At 41.0% G+C, this 23,226-nt stretch overlaps 1 protein-coding gene across 3 annotated transcripts; it reads left to right on the forward strand.

The window, feature by feature from the left end:
- Nucleotides 1–89: 89 nt before the first annotated feature.
- Nucleotides 90–18,881, forward strand: LOC307224793 (sodium-coupled monocarboxylate transporter 1-like). Of its 3 annotated transcripts, none has more exons than XM_079991926.1 (15): nucleotides 90–1,621; nucleotides 3,511–3,576; nucleotides 4,542–4,593; nucleotides 6,060–6,127; nucleotides 7,511–7,665; nucleotides 8,292–8,432; nucleotides 9,271–9,400; nucleotides 10,537–10,625; nucleotides 11,349–11,458; nucleotides 13,769–13,836; nucleotides 14,298–14,384; nucleotides 15,164–15,348; nucleotides 16,011–16,114; nucleotides 17,914–17,999; nucleotides 18,559–18,881. In XM_079991926.1, exons 1-15 carry the CDS (start codon nucleotides 1,244–1,246, stop codon nucleotides 18,661–18,663), a joined length of 1,824 nt encoding a protein of 607 aa, XP_079848052.1. In that variant the 5' UTR covers nucleotides 90–1,243; the 3' UTR covers nucleotides 18,664–18,881. The 3 variants fall into 3 exon arrangements, with proteins under 3 accessions (XP_079848052.1, XP_079848053.1, XP_079848054.1); XM_079991927.1 differs by having other exon boundaries at nucleotides 13,787–13,836; XM_079991928.1 differs by having other exon boundaries at nucleotides 9,313–9,400.
- Nucleotides 18,882–23,226: the final 4,345 nt, after the last annotated feature.

Below are 23,226 nucleotides of genomic sequence, written 5' to 3' on the forward strand. Positions count from 1 at the left end.
ACACAAATAGATTGCTCAGCTTTATGAGCAATCCCTTTTCCCCTACTTGCTTTTAATAGGCACTGCCCCTAAGAAAAAAACTTTTCCTAGTTTTACTTTTTGAAAATCTTTTTTTTTATGGTCAGTGCTCTTTCCCCTTTCTTATTTTTCTCTTTCTCAAGGTTTCTAACTGACTGATCATTCTTGGGAAAAGCTCACATTTGCTGTGTTTCTTGGCCTTTGTTTTTGCTAGGAGTTGCTCGTACTAATTTTTACAGCCCCCTTTCTAGCTTTTGTCTTACCTTGATTATTTCTTTCGACTCTATAGTTCAAAATGTCTTATTTGGGGACACTGTTAGAGAAAGCTTCTGACTCTAATATTTTTTGAAGCAGCTGTTTTAGTTTCTGTAGCTTTCTTAAAATGTTCCACTGCAATCTAACTTACTTTGAAATACCCATTGTTTGCTGCTTTAATTTTAATCCCCATTTTGATACTGTAGCTTTTGCTGTTCGTTTTTCATCTGCTCTGAAGTGTTCTACTTGGCCTATTTCTAACAATTCACTTTCTAGTAAAGCTTCTACAGTGTTTAAAGAACCTTCTTCCTGTATTGTTAGCCCTCCGTTTCCCCTCTTTTCCTTATCAAAGGTTGCTGACCCATGGCTTTTCACCACTGGCAGCCATTTTGCCTGCAGCCTCCTTCCCTGTCTCTCTCTAGGAAGTTTATGTTTACCTGTTTGAATTGTGTGGTCCCTTTTACTCTCTCCAGAAGCTTGATCATTTCCGCTTACTTTATCACTCTAGCTAGTGACCCACTATCTTAAGCTTCCCCCTTTCTCTTAATCCACCCCCCCCCCGTCCAATTTGGGGCCCTTGTCTGTTTTGTTTTTTGTTTTTTTAAAATATATACTAAAGTTTCCCATAAATATCCGGGTTGCAGTAATTCCATCTCCATTCAAGTTCTGGTGGGTTTGTTTGTTGTTATTGATGAGCAGGGAGCTCCAAACAAGTGCCACCTTTCCCATAGTGTTAGGCTTAGATTTTGAGTTTGATTTAGGGTTGTGCTGGGGGGCTACTCTGAGGTAGGCCCTGTTGGAAAGCATGAAGTTAGTGTATGGCAAACATGACGGCATTACAGTCAGCCGTTGGGCTTAGAAGAGGTTTGTGGCTTTAAGGAACCGTTGTTACCACGGTAACGAGATCTACAGCTCAGATGCTTATTTCTCCAACCCACTCTGCCTTTCTGCTGCCTCCCATTTGAGCCCCATGATGGCAACACCTTCCCCCCCACCGCTTCTTGACCCCGAAGTACTAGCTGAACGCTTTGGTTTCTATGATTATGTCGTCTTTATAGCCATGTTGGTCTTCTCTGCAATAATCGGCATTTTCTTTGCCGCCAAGGGAGTATACAAATCTCAGAATGACTATCTGATGGCTGGCCGCAGTCTAACTTGTTGGCCAGTTGCATTGTCCCTCACAGCCAGCTTTATGTCAGCGGTGACGGTGCTGGGGACCCCAGCTGAGATCTATCGCTTTGGGGTCGCTTTTAGTCTCTTCGTTTTCGCCTATACCATTATGGTGCTGATTTCTGCCGAAGTGTTCCTACCTGTCTACTACCGGCTGCATATCATCAGCACCTATGAGGTAAGCAGACTTTTAGCATCTCCTCCCAGGACTGTATGAATAAAACCCTCCAGGTTAGCCTAACAACATACGATACCCGTAGTAAATATACCCCTAAGGCCTTTAAAAATAAATCAGGGGACTATCCAGCAAGTTACTAGTCAACGAAAACAATTCAGAATTGGATCTGGCAAATCTCAATGGACAAGGTACAGTATTTCACAGAGCTCTGTTCCTGTTCCTCCCTACTAGGAGTCACAGCTTCAAAGCAGAGCTGATGATGATGAACTGAGCATGGGGAACATGCGTTAAACCCTTGAAGTTGGTAGTATGGAAATGCTATTTCTTTCTTTTCCTCTGTTCCATCTGTTGTTTTTCTGGCACCACTTTCTTATATAAAAAGCAGTCATTTTCTCTAGCCATGAAGCCACTCCAGGGTCATTTTTGAAACTCACTTAACTAGAACAGGGGCAGGGAACCTCCATCCTTTAGATCAAACTGTCATGTGACAAAGGTATTTGAGAGCAGAAGCAGCAAAGGAGTCTAGAAATGTTGTGAAATGATGAAAAGCTGCAGAATGACTGCTCCCCACATTAAATGCCTTTTGCATGGTTGCGTGCAGCCCCCCACAGATCTCAGTGCGGCTCCCGGTAGTTCGGGCTGGCTTCACCCTCCCCAGGCTGGCTACCTGGAGGTCTCTGCCTACCTCAGCCAATCGCCCAATCCTGCCTGGGGAGGTGTTGCCAGGTGATCAGCCAGGTAAGGGGAGGGACCGTCCTGCCCATACAACAGAAGGTGAATCTTACCTGTGAAGCATCAGTTGGCTCCTGTGACTCATCTTGAGGATGACTCATTCTCTGTATAAATATTGTACAGTGGTACTTCAGGTTAAGTACTTAATTCGTTCCGGAGGTCCGTTCTTAACCTGAAACTGTTCTTAACCTGAAGCACTAATGGGGCCTCCTGCTGCCACTGCGCTGCTGGAGCACAATTTCTGTTCTCATCCTGAAGCAAAGTTCTTAATCCGAGGTAATATTTCTGGGTTAGCGGAGTCTTTAACCTGAAGCGTATGTAACCTGAGGTACCACAATATCTGCTTGCAGGCAGACTCAGTGTGGAACCTAGAGAATCCGTCTGTGTGGTGGAGCCTGTGCTCTGTGAAGCCTGTGCTCAATGGAATCTCTGTGTATGCTCTGAAACTAGTTTAATCTTCTGTTCACTTCTGTTCACTGTTCAACTTGTTATTTGCAAACAAGTTTATTTTAACTCAGTAAAGCTTTCATTCTTTTACTGAATAAGACTGTGTTATTAATTTATGCTGTAAGTCACAAATTTGGCCCTCCAGGCCTCATTTGGGGAAGCCAGGTCCCCCCCCCACACACATCTGAGTCATATATTACACCAGGCATGGGGGGTGCATAAGGGTGGGGCATCAAATGAATCTTGCTCCTTCACTAGAGCAAGATGTGCTTCCAACTGCCAATTGGCTGATGGGCAACAGGAGTGCATTTTGCTCAAGGAGGGGAAAGAACGGGTGGGGCTCTAAATACAACAGCGACTTAACAGCACACTGCTGCTTTGCAGATCACGGAGGGTGTTTAACCCTCTCCTCTCATTCCCTTTCCCTGATCTGTAGTGCCTCCATTCCCAGGAGCTGTTTTTAGCTATAGAGAAGGTCTCTCAATAACTTTGCATAGAATGTCACTGATAAAAATCTGTTCATATAGATATTTACTGAGAAGTAAATTTCAGGGAGTTCACTGAGATCTCACTCCCGAGCAGCTCTGCATAGAACTGTAGTCTTAAACCTCCCCCCAAAAAGGAATCGTGTCAGTCCTATTTCTACATATTAGCTAGATTCATATGAATTTGTATGTTTTGTATCTAAAAGCAATTTGTCTCTTTCGCAGTACTTGGAGCTTCGATACAATAAAAAAATGCGTCTGCTTGGAACAGTGATGTTTATGATTTTAACGGTAAGTAAAGCAGAATTTTTTATTGATTATAGCATACTAAGTACATAAGGGGATCCTGCTGGATAAGGCAAATGGGGCATCTAGTCCTTTTCTCACAGTGAACAGTCAGATGCCTATGGGAAGTCTGCAAGCAGGACCTCAGTTTAACAGCACTCTGCCTACTGGCTCTTCACAGCAGCTGGTATTCAGAGACATACTGCCTCTGAGAGTAGAGGTAGAACACAGCCATTGTGGATATTGGCAGGTGATAGCCTGATTCTCCATGAATTTGTCTAGCTGGCTTTAAAAGTCATTGAAATTTAGTGGCCACCACTGTCTCCTGTAGGAGCGAGTTCCATAGTTTAACTATGCACTGCATTTTTGTGTGAATTTCCCCTACTATATACATTTTTGTAAGCAATTTCACCTAATTTTTCTTTGTTATTCTTGCTATGTGTGTTTTTTACTGCATTGGTTACCTATAAATATAATACATAAATAAATAGTACAGAGACGGAGCAAAAGTCTGTGTGAGCCAAAAGTGTCTTGCGTTGCATGAACAAATGCAACTAAGAACTGGACTCGCTCATTTTGTTTGCACACTTATTTCAGTGATACCGGAGTTTTTGTTGGCAAAATGCTCACTTAAAGCGTGTAAGGTTGTTGTTTTTACATACTTCTTACGTTGCTCAGTTTGTTTCATGGTACTTAAATCAAACTGGTGCTTTTTCTCAAAGGACTGTGAGGTGGTAGTGTTTCAGCCACAATAGTAATGTTAGTATGTATGGTATGTATATGTTGTTGTTTGTGTTCTATGATTGGTTATGTTCTTCAACTCCCCTCCCCTCTTTGCCTAAGCGCTATGTGGGCTGTTGAATAGGACTTGATGCTTTTGTGCTTGCTCCTTGCAGGGAGGGCATCCCTGGTGTAGAACAAATAATTCTGAGAAAGAACATCTAACATGTGTGTTTATTTCATCTCCTCAGATATTATACACTGGAATTGTTATATATTCTCCATCCCTGGCTTTGAGTCAAGGTAATGTGAATACATCACTAAAAACTATTAGCAAAGGACAAAAAACTAATGTTGACTTAGGTGGTTCACTTGTGTGAAATCTCCAGTACCTTTGTGAAAAGCTTGAGTCAAATTTTGCTTACCCTGTAGCATGTGAATAATAAGACAATGAAATCAATACACCTCATGTAATATTTCAAATATATGTGGTAGTTGAAATAATAACTCTTATAGTTTGGCTGTTCATTAAATTATTTTAATCATTTGCAGAGGCATTAAGCTGGGTTAGGTCTCAGGCCCTGAGGTTGTCTGGAACAAGACTACACAACAGGTCACATTGCAGACTCAGGCCCAAAGCACAATAGCATTAAGCAAAGTCAAAGTGAAGCAGGGGTCAAGCACAAAGGTGGAGTCCTGAGTCAAACATAATCCGAAAGCACAGCTGTGAGGCAGAGGTCATCCACTAAGATCAGCCAGAACTCAGGTTTCAGGAGTAATGAGCTGAAAGGCATATGTTGTTTCAGCAAGTAGCAGACCTTAACTCCCAAAACTACCTCAGCCTGAACTCCCTGGCACAGATGCTTTTGCGTGTGAGACCCCCTCTGGTCCCTCTGCTGCTGGAGACCAACTCCAAGGGTCTTTCCAGGGCATTCCTTGGAGACAGGCCTGGTGAGATGTCTCCCTGGATAGTGGGGTTGGGGGTTGGAGGCTCTGTCTGGTCCCATGGGTCTCCTGGCTCCAGGTCCCACTATTCAATGGGATTTACTTCCAGGTCAGTGTGTACAGGATTTCAGCTTTTAGTCCTTTTGTAATGTGAGAGAAGGGAGAAGAATTAAGGAGAGTCTCACTGATGAGGGCATTCTATAATCCCACCAGGGTCAGATTTGAGGAGACCCCCCAATGCAGTCACACTTTTCCCCCCAAGGAAAGACAGGAGATGGAGCAGGACAAAGTGGCAGGCAGACACTGCAAGTGAGGGTCAAATTTGACTCCTACTATAAAGTGGCACAGCCACTCTCCCTTTGCTAAAGTGCTGCTTGAGGTCATGGTGAGGAGAGCAGAAAAAGCATCACAGCTGCCAGCAAGAGATCCTTCCGAGCTATTAGGACCCTTGACCCAATACCTGGCCTGGCCAACTAGAAGCACCGGGCTGAATGTCATCACCTAATAGGACTTTTCCCTTATGGTCACCTGTATCACCTATTTAGGGGAAACCTGGAGAAGGGCCTCCTAATGATGATCTTAAGGTCTGGCAGGTACTGTATGTCATTCCACAGTTCAAGTATGCTTGCTACTCACCATCGAAGTAGTATTTACATTTCTTGTTTATAGCAAACTTTAAATTCATAAATGTCATGAAGATTTGTATGTGCACTTATTGTTTTGTCTTCTTTGCATAAACAAACAAACAAACAAACAAACAATGTTTTCCCACATATCCCTAGAAATGTTTCAAAGAATATTTATGTGTTTCCCCTCCCTTTCAGTTACAGGATTTCAGTTGTGGGGGTCTGTTATTTCAACAGGAATAGTCTGCACTTTCTATTGCACTCTGGTATGTGAACAGTTCGCTTTAATAAACATTGTGGTTCCTGGATGTTCCAGTAACCTTTATAAATAAACAAATCGATCCCAACTTTTACTTTCAGATTTGTTATAGGATTCTATTTTTCATGATCTATGTATTTACGTTATATCAGCCTTGCATTCAACCTTGCCTAGAGGCCTTGGGAACAATGAATTCCTTGCAGGGATTTGCTCCACCCCCCTTCTACCAGTATTCTTGCTAGAAGAGACATTTTTTACCTTCTTGTCAGTGCTGGTCACTGAGATAAGAGAATACAAATGATTTCCAGGAGGTCTCCCCCATCCAAGTGTTGACCAGGTCCAAATTTTCAGCAAGGTTGTGGCTTCATGTGCCTTTACACCACATTATGAGACTAAATTTTCTTAGCAGGCTAGTAAAATAACGTTGGAGGCTAGTAAATGTTCTGGGCTTATCTACAAAGCTATGCTACTAACACATACAGTACTGGTTTTATAATATTGTAAAGTTCATGTTTTCCAGAAAAAAACCTGCTTAAAAGCTTTGTTTGGTGAGATGCTGTGAATTTTCTGTTCAACATCTCTAGCTCCCTGTCACAGCAATGTAGTGTGGGTATATCATGGCATCAGTTACATAGATGTCTAATATGTGAATCTCTGGATGTTTCTAGAAGGATGCTTAATATTGCAAGTGGGTTGTTGGCGACAGGGTTGGGTTGTTTTTTAACTTCATAAATTTTCCATGGAAGGGGTAAATCTGGATTAAATGGGGGAGGAATACAGACTGACTTTTTGATGCCAACAATGTTCTGTGGATGCTTTAGGAAACTTCCATGCACGAGGATCCCACAATAAACACCTGTCTGTAAGAATCCTGTGTACAAATATTCCATTTCCTAGATTAAACTGAAGGAAAAAGAAGGAAATCTAGTTCCTGGATCTGGTTTAAAAAGTTAAGAAACGCATTGTGTAACTGGGTAAAAAAAGGATCATTTTTCAGTGCTTTAGAGTTAAGATGGAAAATTTATCTTGCCCTCCCATCCTATATTAGTTCTATGCTGTCAGAAAGTAATCTTACATATAATTTAGAATATGTTTCTTTTCATATTCTTTTCAAATTGAATCTCAGCCACTGGTTGAGATTGTTTGATTTTCAGCTGAAATACAAGCAAAGTTCAGCACTTCTTAAAACTTCCTTTTCTGAGGGCAAATAAATGTTTAAGCTTAAGCTTAAACATTTAAGAAGAGTTTGGATTTGATATCCCACTTTATCACTACCCAAAGGAGTCCCAAAGCGGCCAACAATCTATGCGCAAATATATGTGCATATATCTATACAGACAGAACTGACTTTTTTAAAAAAACATATACTGCATCTGCTTTTCCTGTATAGGGTGGCCTAAAAGCAGTGGTTTGGACGGATGTTTTCCAGTTTATACTGATGATAAGTGGGTTTCTAGCCGTGATTTTTCGAACTTTAGTAATTAAAGGAGGATTTACTGCTATTATGGATGATGCTCGTCATGGAGGAAGACTAAGACTCTGGGAGTAAGTGTTTCCTTAGTATGCTACCCAGGACATTCTTAAAGGTTTTGAAAAGTTTGGGAATTTACATTTCAGTGGGTGGACAACTCAAGAGAAAGTAACCCCCTTGATAAAATATCGATCTCTGAGTGGTATTAGAACAGCAAATTAATGGTTAAGCTTATAAATTTGAAATGCATACTTGCTTAAGACTTCAGTCCTATGGGATTGGTGATGGGGGAACTGAAGACCTTTCATCCTGCCTCATGCTCCTGCTCTTTCTGATAGAGCAGGAGTGAGGGTGGAGGTGCATATTTGGAATCTTCTATCCTATTTCCACTTTTTTTTGGGGGGGGAAACCCATTGTTCCCATTGTTCCTAATGGCAGGAAAATAAAAGGAATTGATTTATGCCAGCTCCTGGGTTGGCATAAATCTCTCCTTGTTTGCAATCATGTCAATGGACTGGGAAGGCTATGGGCCTCCCACAGCAAACCCATCCCCTTCTGGCTATATTGATGTAGAGCACAGGCTATCAAGTAGAGGAATTTCATTCAAAGTTCTAACATTCCCCCTTTCCTCCACTGAATTCTTCATTTTTTTTCCATGTCAGAACTTTCACATTACTTTTATATGCCTTTTCCCTCTTAGCTTTAACCTAAGCCCTCTGCAAAGGCATACTGTGTGGACAGTTACCATTGGCGGCAGTTTCACTTGGCTTGGCATATATGGAGTAAATCAGTCTCAGGTTCAACGGTACCTTGCTTGCAAATCAAGACTTCATGCAAAACTGTAAGACTACATATTGTAAATCCATTCTTTCAGTCCAAATATTCTCGGGTGCACTAGCGGATTCCTCATGTGTTCCTGCCTGTGAGGATTGTTTGATCTGTGTTTCAACTTATGGGTGCTGGATATGTGATTTATTTCCCATGCAATATCTTTTTTTTTTTTTTTTTTTTTTTGCATGGACCTCACCCAGAAAAGTGATCATAGAACCTTAGAGTTGGAAGAGATCCAAGGGCCAATCTAGTTCAAGCCCCTGCAATGCAGGAATCCTATCAAAAGCATCCATGACAGATGGTTACCCAACCTCTGCTTAAAAATCTCCAAGGAAGGAGAGTCCACCACCTTTTGTGGGAATCTGTTCCACTGTTGATCAGCTCTTACTGATTTACAAACAGAAGCTGGTTTCCGGTTATGGAAAGTGATTATTGAGTACTTTGCCATTTTGCTGAATCTGCTTTGCTGAGTCTATTAAGGCGTACTAAGTTGCATATTTGCTAAAAGCCTCTTAAAGTTATTTAAGTTTCTACTTTGCAAAATGATAAAGTGAAATTAGATATCATTGTTTGGTTTAGCAATAAACTGTAGTCTTGCCAATCCATGAAATACCTTCTAAATCAGGAAGAGAATTTCGAAGGTAGTCCTACTGGATACAGCAAAGTTGTCCAAACATTTGGTGGTGTGCATTAATTTGTAGGGGTTACCTTGTGCCTTAGGCATGATGTATTTGCAGCTGTGTTCATAGTATCGTAGAGTTGGAAGGGTCCCCAGTGAACCTCTGTTTTCATATAATTTCAGCAAGAACAATGCTTCGTTAACCTACTTTTCTAACATTTTCTTACAGCTCTCTTTATTTAAATCTTATGGGACTTTGTCTAACTCTTAGTTCTGCAGTATTCAGTGGACTCTCAATGTACTCCATATACAAGGATTGTGATCCATGGACTTCAGGCTTTGTGGCAGCACCAGATCAGGTTTAGTATTACTGTCAAGTGAAAGAGTTACCGGTACACACAGAATAGATCAGACTCATATTTATCTTCCAAGTAACTAAGTTTTAAGAAGGCCTTTTGGAAAGATAACATAATTAGCAAGTCATGATTGTGAGGGACAAGGAAAACTGCCACTTTACTTGAAATAATAGACAGATATAATAAAATCATGAAGCAAGGAACCCTCTCATTCCCAAACAGAGCAGGAATTTCAAATATGCATCTTCTGTAGAAAGAAATAATATATGTTTATGCAGCCAGGTTGGTTCAGTACAATTACTTGCCTATTTGGCTTGCGAGGCATCTACTCATGGACCTGGTCTCTCCTATTTGTCCAAAGCAGGAATATGTGATCAGATTTTTTTCTGTAACTTTTCCCTTTGCTGCCTCTTCCTCCAGTTCAAATATGTCTCTCGCTTCTTATTACTCTGCTTTGAGCTCATACCTGTTTCTCCTTGTACTTTTTCTCCCAGTTCACCTGCGTTTTCCCCTCTTCCTTGCTTTCTACATGCTCTCCACAACTCCTCTGGTCCCTTCTTTATCTTTAGTGCTTGAATTCACTCGGTGGTCTTGCCTCCCTCACTTCTTTCAGCTGCAAGTGATCACATCCCTTTTAAAATGAGCTTCTAAGCCCACGGAGAAAACTAGGAAGCCTTTTATGTGGTCTGTATGCCAGCCCCACCAAGCTTTTTCAATGCCTGGGCCACTCCAGCTGTGTGTCAGTCCTCCATGTTATGGCAGAGAATATGCTCAGAATGTAAGCACATAGTGCCACACCCTGTGAATCTCAGCCACAGTAGTGTTTGGGTAGGAAGCACCCAAAATGCCAAGGTGTCCTCTGTGTTTGGTAGCCAGTGTACATTTTGCCCTGAAGCTACCACCTTTCTCAAAGGGTTTACATGGAACTTAGCTGGAGTAACAAATCGTTCTCAGCAAACAAAGGGTAGTGTGCTATGTTTAATAATCAATGGAATGTGTGTGTGTGTGTGTGTTCAGTGTTACAAGGACATGCACAAACCTAAATAATTTCAAGTTAGATTTTTATTTCAAACCATGATTGAGTTTCTAAACTTCAAATCAAAAAAGTTTACTATTTCTCAATGGTGAATTTTTTTCAGCTCATGCCGTATTTTGTGTTGGAGATTTTGGGTGACTATCCAGGAGTTCCAGGACTTTTTGTGGCTGGGACCTACAGTGGGACATTAAGGTGAGTTTCAGTGGAACATCCAGGTCATTTTTAAGCAACCCTAGGTCTAGATTCTAGAAAGTTACTGGCGACTTTCAGCCAATTTTTAAAATGATAAATCAATGTCTGTCCTGAATCGTTCAACATTCAGCTTCATTGGATGGCAAAAATGGATAGTATCATGATATAACATGCAGTGTGACTCTCAGTCATATGTATAGTGGTACCTCTGGTTAAGAACCTTATAGTTAAGAACTTAAGCTCCCACCGCCTACCAGAAAGGGCACCGTTGTTCCAGTTCCTTTGTGGAGCCTCTGCCATCCCGCAACACCGCCGCACCAAGACGGGTGAGCGGACTTAGTTGCCTCATCACAGCCTCACTGGCACTGTGGTGCTTTTGGGTATATTAGCTCTGTGACTTGGCACGAGTACCTTGTCATGGATTGTTACTGCAAATGACCAGCTCACCAAGTGGCTAATGTAGGAAAGTCTTACCACTTTTAGCACACATCAGGCTCAGTGGCAGGAAAAGCTCTCATCAAGCTTTCATAAATACAGATGACAGATTGAGAATACGATGAAAAGCCATTACCACTTTGTGAATTGTATTGGGACAATGTTTCTGTCATAGCTCAAGTTTTGTTCCTCCCCACCCCTGCTCCCAAAATTGTATCAGTTTTAAAATATTTGTGCAACCGCAACACAAATGCAAACCTCAGAAAATTTTAATTTTATATTCTTTAGTACAGTGTCATCCAGCATCAATGCATTAGCTGCTGTAACAATTGAAGACCTCATTAGACCTCATTTTAAGATGTCTGACACAAGCATGTCATGGATTTCCATAGGAATGAGTAAGTTTGTATGTGATATTTTATGTTTTTAAATAAAAAATCCCATTTTTTCTCATTAACTGTAGAAGTTAAGATACATTAAAAAATCTGAGTGAGGCTTAGACATAATAAAACTGTAAATGCAGCTGTCTCATTGCTATATAGGATTATGCCTTGTATATAGAATAAAACACTAAAATCCAAATGGAAAAATGACTTCAAATGTGTAATAAAGGAAACTCACTGGACAGCTATGTGGAATAAGCCACCCTTTGTTTCTGGTTTGGACATCATGTCAGGGTAGACTTTGCCTTATTTACCAACACCATGACAGGACCAGTGGAGGAACAGAGTGGAGCAAGAACCTAGTGTGTGCCAGCATGCTGCATGTTAAACCATAGTTTTGTAAATCTATAGTTCAATGTGACAAGTGAAATGGGTCCGTGTCTTCCATCTGCTCTTTGTAGGCTTGTTTACATACAATTTTGCACAGTGATTGTTTAGAGCAGAGATAAGTGGCCTATGGCCCTTCAGGTGTTGTTTAACTCCAACTCCCATCAGTCCCAGAAAACATGATCAGTAATTAGGGATGATGAGAGCAATAGTCCCACAACATTCGGAGGGCCACAGGTTCCCCACCCTGATTGTTTTACATATATTTTTTATATTTAAGATAGTGGTGAGTTTTGGGCCTAGATCTCCTAAACCTCTTACATCTCTAACTGTTAAGCCACTCTGGCTCTCCACTATAATTTACTTTAGACAGTATCATGACAGTTGCATCAGGAAGTCTCAAGGAGCCAGACAGAAATACTGTACAAAAAGCAACTGATTAGAATTATGGACCTGCATCAGTCGCAAACTGTATACAATGAAACATGTACAGTAAGGGTCAAGGGTTGCATTGATCCACGACCAACCTCCAGGGCTTGCCTGTTGAAGTGGGTATTGTAAAAGTGGCCTTGGCCCCAATGAATAGAGGATCTGTTGGCTTGAGAATGAGAAGTTACATTGGCTGCTGTGCTCCATTATTCTTCACCAGCATTTGACTCCACTTCTCTATTGTGGCAACCCACTGAGCCACTTGGGCTTGCTGATCAGAAGGTTGGCGGTTCAAATCCCCGCAACGGGGTGAGCTCCCATTCCTCTGTCCCAGCTCCTGTCAACCTAGCAGTTCAAAAGCTGCGGTGGGAAGGTAAACAGCATTTCCATGCACTCTGGTTTCTGTCACGGTGTTCCGTTGCTCAAGAAGCAGTTTAGTCATGCTGGCCATATGACCTGGAAAGCTGTGGACAAACGCCAGCTTCCTCAGCCTAAAATGCAAGATGAGCACCACAATCCCATAGTCACCTTTGACTGGACTTAACCGTCCAGCGGTCCTTTACCTTTTTACCCAGTGTTACAATTCTGAAGTGCAGACACTCTTCATGACAAGCCCCCACAGTCAGATCACCATAGCCATACCCCTTCTCAGACTACACAGCAGAAATGCAATTTCAACTGATGCAGACATTATTGCTTTAGTACCAGACCAACCTGTCCCTCTGATTTGCAGAACATTTAGCCTTATGAAGAATTCTGGTGGTTGTGGGCTCCAAAAGTTGACCAAAGGAAAAGGACTTTATAACTTTTCTAAACAGAAGTGGCAGCTGACATGCTAATGTAACCTACCTCTTTCTCTGCTTAGGTTACACAGTGGTTTCTCTCTGATAAAAGCTTATTTATTTGGCATGCAGAGGATAGGCCCCAAGAGATTATGTCATTGTTTCTGCTGTGAAATGTGGTAGAGCTTTGTCCCAGCCCATCTACTTGTTTGCCCTATACTCTCTGTTGGTGCCTGTGCTGCCTACAGCTTCATGCGATGCCTGTGGAAAATGTATGATCACTACCTGTTGTATTTCCACTGCAGCTATGGGCCACCTGCACAGGGCCACCTGATGCTCAGAAAAAAGGAGTCCACCTAAAATTGCCAATACAGCAGCCAAAATGCTGGGCCATAATTAGGCTGCAAGTTAGCCATACCCAATGTACAGTAAATTATTAGCATCCATTATAACATAGGATATAACATAGGATTTCCATTTTTATGCATGATAATCATATAATTAAACCAGTATCAAACATTTTTTGTTGGTGTTTTTTTTTTAAAAAAAATCATATTCACTTCCTCCAAGGGAGTAAAATTTTGTTGGTTTTGGTAATTCCTAGTGGCAAACTCTAATATACTCGCTGTCTTTGATTTTTTTATTAGAAGGCAGAACGTCTTAAACTTATCAGTCTGTTACATATATGAATAAACCATATAAACTTTGCATAAATTTATTCATTTAGACCTGCTTTTTGGTGCAGTGTGCCTTGCCATGGCTGGTGTGGCATCCAAGATGGGTGGTTTGTTACAGGTAAGCTTTTAACGGTTATTCTTAAACTTCTAGTTTTTAGAAGAATTTGCTTAGATTTTGTGAATCTAATTATATATTCTATATTCCTCATTAAGTGCTCTGCTGGCAAGTTCAGTGGCTAAGGGGTTGCGTTCTGACTCTCAGAGGAAGGAAGAGGGGCAGTGGCCTGAGCTAAGCACCTGCACTGCCAAAACTGTCAGCAGAGCTGCTGGTTTTAAAACAGTGAGAAAAGGGGGGGGGGGAGTGTCACTGCTGATGTGTCAAGCTTCGCCATCACCTGAAATGGCAGGTTTCTTGGAGCTGTATCTTTTTGAAGGGCCTCTCCTAAAAAGCCCTTCCATAGTCAAATGAACTTCAAAGCAGGGTGAAAGAAAAACAGAACTTATACTTTTTGCTAATTTACTTCTTGTTTTTGCTAGTCCCTGTATTTACTAACACCTTGATTTTGTTCCATCCTTCAGGCTGCGCTCAGTATTTTTGGAATACTTGGTGGACCTCTTTTGGGAATATTTTCTTTGGGCATCCTTTTACCTTTTGCAAATCCTACAGTAAGTAATTCTTTTGTCTTCTGCTTGTTAATATGCAATGGTATAAGAGAGCTCATTTTATACTTTGATATTTTAGCAGTCCACAGAGTATTCATAGTGCCTTCATTATTTAGTAACTTTACACCCACACATGATTTGTTCACACATAATGCAAAGCTATGGTTTTGCATTCTGTCAACAGGCATTCAGGAGCACAGTGCTCATTCACTCTCCTCCTCTTGTCTTCTGGTTTGTAATGATTCCTTGCTGCCTACCCTACTTTGAGACAAACCATTGCTTGCCATTTTGTCTTATCCAGCAAGGTATGGTTTGGCATTAATGAGGATAGGAGACAGGAAACGGTTGTACTCTAGGGAAGAGAAAGTCTGTAAGCCTAGATTCCTGACTTCATGAATAATGGTTTGAGGTGATGTCTTAACCACCCCAGAATAAAAAAAAAGTGAAATGAATGCTGTCATCCCCCTGATCAAAATGCTGATGGAGATATTGAGATGAAGAATGAAATGAAGCATTCGAAAGAGGAAATAGAGTTAATGTCTTATTTCAACTACCCTTACATAGTCTGGCTACATATGTGTTACAGTCATGACAAAGAAATAACAAAATTCTTTAAATCCTAAGTGACTGTAGCAGAATGAGTTTAAAAAACGGGTGCCCAAACACTAGCCTCCAGGAATCCTGTATTTGATTTTAAACATTAGAGTCAGAACCCTTTTTGAAAGGATTTGTCCCTATTGTTCATGTTGAGTTTACATTGTGTGTAATTTTCTACTTCTCAGGGTGCATTTTCAGGTCTCATGTGTGGATTTATTATTACATTATGGGTTGGATTTGGGGCTATCAAGTACCCTCCCTCTCGCGACAAAACATTGCCGTTACACCTTTCAACAGCAGGCTGTCGGAAATACAATGTTACTCTCACCACGCCATTAACTACTACTGTGCATACTACACCTGCTCAAAGGTATGCATAAGACTTCAATTATATGTTAGATATGGTTGAATGATGTTTCATATTTGATTTATTTTTTTTACAGAGTGTTTTATCAAGCTCTTGTTGGCATCTTAGGACTTCCTTTGGGAAAGCAAAAGCATTAAATGTGGAATGAAATGATACACTGAATGTGGGACTATATTCTAATTAAACAATGAGGGCTTATTTGCTGGAATAATGTCCCTTTGTCCACCGGCATATTAATGCTTTAAGATTATCTTCAAAATAACTAGAGTTTAACCAAATTTACTTGAGGCTTTTTTTGTCTGTCTGGAGGCTTTTGCTAATCAGTTTCATTAGATGATGTTTGGGTTATTTATTTATTTTAGTTATTATTTATTAAATTTATATCCTTCGCTTCCACTCAAAGGTGTGCTTGTTACTTACCCATAGAACAGAAAATTAAAGCGTTGTGCCAGTATCTGTACTATCTCTTTAAGTTTACATGCTGACTGTTCAATCCTATATATGTCTGTGCAGAAATAAGTCCTACTGAGTTCAGTGGGGCGTACTCTCCAGTAAGTGTATATAGGATTGCAGCCTTTGTCAGTTTAAAGTACAGTAAGCTTAAGCTAATTTTTGGATATCAATACAGCATAATTTTGGAAGGAAATGTTTTCCCCCCTTTTCAGATCTTTTCTTCAAGAGTATTGGTACTCGCTGTCCTATCTGTACTTTAGCACATTAGGAACTTTGATCACATTCATTGTGGGAGCCATCGTAAGTGCAATGACAGGTAATATTTTTTCTAGTTTTGATTAAGCTTTGATTAAAGCATAGAAATCCACAGTCTGAAGCTCATTTGAATTTGTATTGCTATATATCTTTAATGAAGCAAAACATGCATGTAAAGTAGTATTCAGGGAGCTGCATCCATGATAACATGTTCAAAATTTATCCTGACCCAAGTGTAGTCAAAATATTTTGATTATTTTGAAAACAGGACTGTTAAGAAGTTACCCACTGGAATGGAGATCATATTTGAATAGATGATTTAGTTCCTGGGAGTGTACTGTATGTCCCTTTCTGGAGAGAGAGCTCTCATTTTGGAGAGGTAGATCTGATGTCAAACACCACCTCCTCACCATTATGGAAGCTTCTATGACCCTTCCTCTACTAATGCCATCATTTGTGCTTTGACATCATTTAGGCCAAAAAAGAGGCATGTTGATCCAAGAAAATGGAATGTTGTTTCTTACTATTCTTTACCCAGGGGAAGGGGGAGCAGCTCCTCCCTCTAGCTCCAATACAGTGGTACCTTGGATTACAGACGCTTCAGGTTACAGACTCTGCTAACCCAGAAATAGTACCTTGGGTTAAGAACTTTGCTTCAGGATGAGAACAGAAATCGTGCTCTGGCAGCACGGCGGCAGTGGGAGGCCCCATTAGCTAAGCCTGGTACCTCAGGTTAAGAACAGTTTCAGGTTAAGAACAGACCTCGAGAAAGAATTAAGTTCTTAACCCAAAGTACCACTGCACAAAGGACTAAGCAGATTTCTTAAGATATACTTTGTTGTGAGGGAGCAGCTACTCCCCCCCGCATCGCAAGATGCAGCACAGTGACAAAACCCAATAATTCTCAATAAGAAATTGAGGAAACATAAAAGACACACCTGAACGTTCACCTCAGAAGTCAACAGATGAACTGCTTCTGTTTCTATCTCAAACTCCTTTAGAATTGCTAAGTTAAAAGCAGATTTTTCAAAGCTGGGTTCTAAGGACTCGGAGGTGAGCAACTTCCATGAGGTACACAAATATGGTATGGGGAAAAATAAAACTAGGAAGAAAGGAAAAACAAACAATGAATTTTCCATAAAGCTCACCCTTGCCATTTTGTGTCATATTATATATTGCACTTAAAGCGTTTTATTTGCAGCTGTGTAGCTGAGTCCATGTTACTAGTATGACATAGTAGAAAGAATGATGGGGCAAGGTAGGGCAAGGGAGTAAGGATTCAGTGGGCAGGCTGAGGCCCACCTGAAAGTAGTTCCAAGCCCACTGGTTGGTTCCAGCTCACTCTTTGAGCAACACTGTTCTAGCATGTTAGTCCTGGAAACCTAGTAGTTCAAAAACACACTAGTGCAAGTAAATAAATAGGTACGCTGTGGTGGGCAGGTAAATTGCGTTCCTGTGCGCTCTGGCTTCTGTCACAGTGTCCCATTGCGCCAGAAGTGGTTTAGTCATGCTGGCCACATGACCCGGAAAGCTGTGGACAAACACCAGCTTCCTCAGCCTGAAAAGCGAGATGAGCGCTGCGCCCCATAGCCTCCTTTGATTGGACTTAACCATCCAGGAGTCCTTTACTTGGAAACAAATTTATCATATCTGACATATGGCAAGGAGATAGCTTTGGAAATAATCTTCTTTGCCTCACATGACATAAGATTGCTGAGTAGCTATAGAGCAATTTCTAAATTCCATCTTTCCATCTAAATTCCATTCTCTCCAGAGGGGAGTGAGCATGAGTGGGTCATATCTGTGCTGGAACTGAATTGCCTTGTGTGAGATCATGTTGTTAATCCAACTATCTTCTAGGAGGATTACAGCAAACTGTGGAAAGCAGACTTCTCTTTGGCAAAGAAGACTTTATAGGCAACTTTGTGTTTTGGAAATCTAAGTGGGTAAGTATCCTTTTGTAAGTCTTTCTCATACGTATTTCATAGGCAGATAGTGTCCACCCGTCTAGATATCCTGTATGTATTCAGAACCTAATCTCAGACATTTTATGAAGCATGCATGTACTAGAAGCATAAAACATATTGGCCTCTGCCAAAAAAATTCTTCATGTGAAGTACCAGCTCCATCAAAATATATTCCTGTTTGCTCGTCACCCTTTAATATGTACTCCCTTGCTCTACTTCATGGCATGAGTAGATAGGATCTAACGGCAGGTGCCAAATGTACACACACAAAAGCTGTATGTAGCTTTTGCCTACACAATGCTTTTGAATGTGCAAGATCTAATCTAGAGTGTAATCTAAGAAGTCTTATTTTAACATACACACACCATTTACTGGAGTGGAGTCAAGCAAGGTTATACAGGTTGGCCTCAGATTTTACACTTAAGACCATTTGAAATTAGTGGTCTTAAGTGCAGTTGACTCTGCACTGGACTATGGTTATAAAGAGAAAACTAGGATTTTTTTTATACATGCGAATTTATGACCATTACATTTTCAGGTACAGCTGTATGAAAAGCTTCATCCAAAAGTTAATCCAGAGGAGCCAGTGGTTTCTGAAGGTGCTGTAGAAGGTACCACGGATGACACGGAAGGGGGAAAATAGAGGTGCACAACAATTAATCCAGTGGAGTACAAAGTCCAGCAATGTTTCATTTTATTCATTGTATTTAAAAATGGAAATTTTGGTGTGTGTTTTTTCAATAAATTCAATAAATCTGTATTTGATTTGTTAACCAAAGTATAAGCAAACTGACTCAGTTTTGGGTAAACCAGAGCCTATGAAAAAGTAACAATCTGATTAAAATTGAGTATAAATCAAAATTTGAAGTGCAGTATATAGATACCTGCCTCACTCATTGAAGAACTTTAATTATAGTTCTGTTTATAGTTCTGGTTGGAAATCCTGTGTAAAAGAGAGCTCTTCTACATTTTATTTATACCAAGGGTATTTATACCAACAATGAACACTTCATTATGGCCATAAGACCTGTTTAGGTTAAAACATGGAATAAGAGTAACAGGACACAAAAGATACAATTTCTCTAATTAAACTAATACAGGTAATTAGTTGATCTCTTACATGCATGACAATTAGGAAGGAAAATAGCCATCTGGTCTGTGACATATTAAACTTGATCTGATAAACAAGGCATTACCAATCTTTTATCTTGATGCCCTGACAAACAAACAAAACTGCCCTGGAGTATGGCTAGCGGCAAAACATTTTGAATACTGCACATATGAATGCTCTTATGAGCCTGTATATTCTTTACAGAAATAGCATAAGGTGAAGTAGCATAACTATGGGGGAACAAGTTCTATTAGCCAAAGAGTATAGATCTTGTCTTTCAATATCATATAAATGTTGGGTCAGAACCCTGAAAGTTTATTGTTGCTCTAGCATTAGAAGTGATTCAGACAAAACAGCCGTTGAAGTATTTTTATATAAAATTATATAGGACCGTTGTCTAAAATATTAATCTGTTAGCATAGATATGAATGAAGAAAAATGAAGACGTAACACATATTTTAGTATTTGGACCTACACTGGTTCCCACAAATACTACACCAATTTCCAGACACATGTTTGCATATCCTACCCAGTTAGGTACCCCCAGAATATAATGTAAGAAAAATGCCTGGTGCAGAATTAGACATTTCAATCTACAGAGATACCATATAGTAACAGGGACAGTAGTTTGACCGTGAAGAATACTGCGGTCACCTTGAAGATTTGTTTGAATATACAAATCACCTATAAGAAACAATCTTCCTTGAAAGAGCATGAAAAGTCCCTTTCAGGTCGATAAACACTGTAACAGTTTCCCTCTGCGTGGGTTAATACAGTTGTTGGGTCAGCAGGATAGACTGCAGATGCTGTTGGTTTAAAGCCCACAGTTGCTCAGTGGCTCCCCTTCTAAGTTGTCAGAGGTAGTGTCTCCAGTCCGGTGTTGGAGAACCCCAGGATGGTGGTTCTGGGTGACTTCAACATTCATGCTAAGGTTGGATTCATGCTAACTGATCTGGATTGAAACTTTATAACCTCCATGACAACCATAGGGTTGCCCCAAGTTGTCAATGGAGGAACGCAAAGGGCAGGACACACACCAGATTTAGTCTATCATTTCAGGGTGAGTGTTGAGTGGTGGTTATTGGAGGAATGGAATTGATCCCTTTGTCATGGTCAGACCACAAGCTGCAAAGTTTGGGCTCGCAGCACCAGTTCTCTCAACACACAGACAGTAGAGGTGGGGAACCAATTCAGATGGTCTTCCCTTGGGAGACTTATGGAACCTGATAGATTTCTGAGTGTTCTGGGGAATTTTCCAGTAGCTGAAGCTGGTGATTTTCTTGAAGCCCTCACCTCATTCTGAATGTCAAGATGGGGAAGGGTAAGTAACACAATCCCCCCAGAGTGCATGTTATGACACTGCAGAGCTCCTTGATTGTCCTCAGACTTCTCAGCAACAAAGCAGACAAGATAACAGCTAGAGTGGAAGGCACACAACACCACCTGTTTAGTGTTTAGAAAGCACAACTGCATCTATCAGTAACAACAATGGCAGTGAAAAAGACCCAGGTTGCCTCCACTGGGTTCTCAAGTTGCCGCCCAGATGAGCTATTTTAAGAGTTTTCTTCCCTACGGGGGTGTATGTAACTCAAAATAGAAAGAAAAATGAGTAGGTTGGGGCATTCTTGGTAACTATTATGTCCTTTAGTTGGGGGACCCCAGGCAACAATGTGACTTGTTGAAGCTAATCTAAATGATATACCGTATTTTTTGCACCATAACACTCACTTTTTTCCTCCTAGAAAGTAAGGGGAAATGTCTGTGCGTGTTATGGAGCGAATGTCTGCAGGTGGCGGGGGGGGGGGATCTGCTGCAGTCGTGAGCAGAGGATCCATGGTTCCCCTTCCTTCCCTCCTCCGTGGTTACAAAGCATGGATCCACATGGATCCTCAGGATTTTTGCATTGGGCTACTCCAAACTCACTGTCAGATCACATGTCTCTGGCCACAGCATGAACCACAAAAATCATATATCCACTATTTCGTTTAGAATATTTTTTTTCTTGTTTTCCTCCTCTAAAAACTACGTGAGTGTTATGGTCTGGTGCGTGTTATAGAGCGAAAAATATGGGTATGTGGCCCATATTAGCAGGTGTCATAGTTTAAGATTCTGGCACAACAGGTCAGTGTGTCTGGCAGTTAACCAGAAGGCTGGTGGTTCAAGTCCACCCAGGGATGGCCTTGGCGGAATGGACCATGCTGCGAGGTAGGCAAAACCACCAAACTGGGGCCAATTTGACTGGTGGACAAATTCCTGCTCGGACTTGAATACGGTGACCATAGCAAAGTCAGAAATACACAAAACACAGCACAACAGGAGGCGTGGGTGTGAGAGCCGATGAGGAAAAGGCCAGGTGCCGGGGCTAAGGCAGGTTGGTTTAAATATTCTGGGAGTGGATCTGAGGGAAGCCTTTGTGCTCTGTCAGGGAGATCCTTCCTCCAAACCTGCCTGCCATTGGCCAATCTTGCAGGCAGGCTTGGATCCGTTTCCTGACCGGGGAGGAGAGTGTGATGCTCCCTTGCCAGCCAGCCAGGCAGTCCCAGTACCCGGAGCTCACATTGGATCTCAGTGGGTGGACACACCATGCTTCTTCTTGGGTAGTTAATTCACACCCCCCCACACACACACATTCAGCTCTCACCTGTGGCTTCTAGAAGCTGTCAGCATGCAACAGCGGACACACCCTAGGAACAGCTTTGACTGGCCGGCTAAACTAGGTAAGGGCAGCCGATGGGTCTCAAACCCTCAGGGAGTTAGTGACTTCCCTTATATGAGAAGACAGGCTCTGGAAGATTGAGTGGACGAGGCCAATAGTTGGTCCAACGGTCAAGAAGGTGGTTTCTGCATGTTCTGTAGGGGGAAGTATGGGGCAGATGGGACTCTTCAAACTGGGAAGATAGTGCATCTAGATGAAGAAAAGCTTTGATCCTATAGACAAGATGGACTGTTTCAAGAAGTGGCAGAGAGATATTTCTAGATTTGTCTGGCAGGGCAAGAAGCCTCGAATAAAATTTAAGATATTAACTGATGCTAAAGAAAGAGGTGGATTTGCCCTGCCAGACCTTAAACTTTACTATGAATCAGCTGCTTTTTGCTGGCTGAAAGAATGGCTGCTTCTTGAAAACACTGATGTGCTGGATTTAGAAGGTTTTAACAATGTATTTGGTTGGCATGCATATTTGTGGTATGATAAGGTAAAAGCACATAAAGCGTTTAAAAACCATATTGTTAGAAAAGCACTGTTTAATGTTTGGATAAGATATAAGGATTTGTTAGAAAATAAAACTCCAAGATGGTTGTCACCAATGGAAGCGAAGGCACAGAAAAAACTCAATATGGAGGCCAAATGGCCGAAATATTGGGAAATTTTGGAACAAGATGGAGACAGAGTAAAACTGCAGAGCTTTGAAAAATTAAAAAACAAAGTGCGAGATTGGCTCCATTATTACCAAATAATGGAGGCATATAATTTGGACAAAAAAGTTGGCTTCCAGGTGGAAAAATCAAAATTGGAAACAGAATTGCTAGATCCCAAAATTATGAATTTGTCAAGAATGTATAACTTGCTGTTGAAATGGAACACTCAGGATGAAACGGTGAAATCTGCTATGATTAAATGGGCATAAGATGTTGGACATAACATTATGATGGCTGACTGGGAACAGTTATGGACCACAGGTATGAAATTTACGGCATGTAATGCCCTAAGAGAGAATTTAATGAAAATGATTTATAGGTGGTACATGACACCAGTCAAGCTCGCAAAAATTTACCATTTGCCCGAAAATAAATGTTGGAAATGTAATGAGACTGAAGGTACATTATTTCACCTTTGGTGGACATGCCCAAGGATTAAGACATTCTGGGAGATGATTTATAATGAAATGAAAAGGTATTTAAATATACCTTTCTGAAAAAACCAGAGGCCTTTCTCCTGGGCATGGTCGGCCAATTGGTGCTAAAGAAGGACAGAACTTTCTTTATGTATGCAACAACAGCAGCAAGAATACTCATTGCGAAGTATTGGAAGACACAAGATTTACCCACCCGGGAAGAATGGCAGATGAAGCTGATGGACTATATGGAATTGGCGGA

This window comes from Podarcis cretensis, assembly GCF_951804945.1.
Source record: "Podarcis cretensis genome assembly, chromosome: 10".
NCBI classification, from domain to species: Eukaryota; Metazoa; Chordata; class Lepidosauria; order Squamata; family Lacertidae; genus Podarcis; species Podarcis cretensis.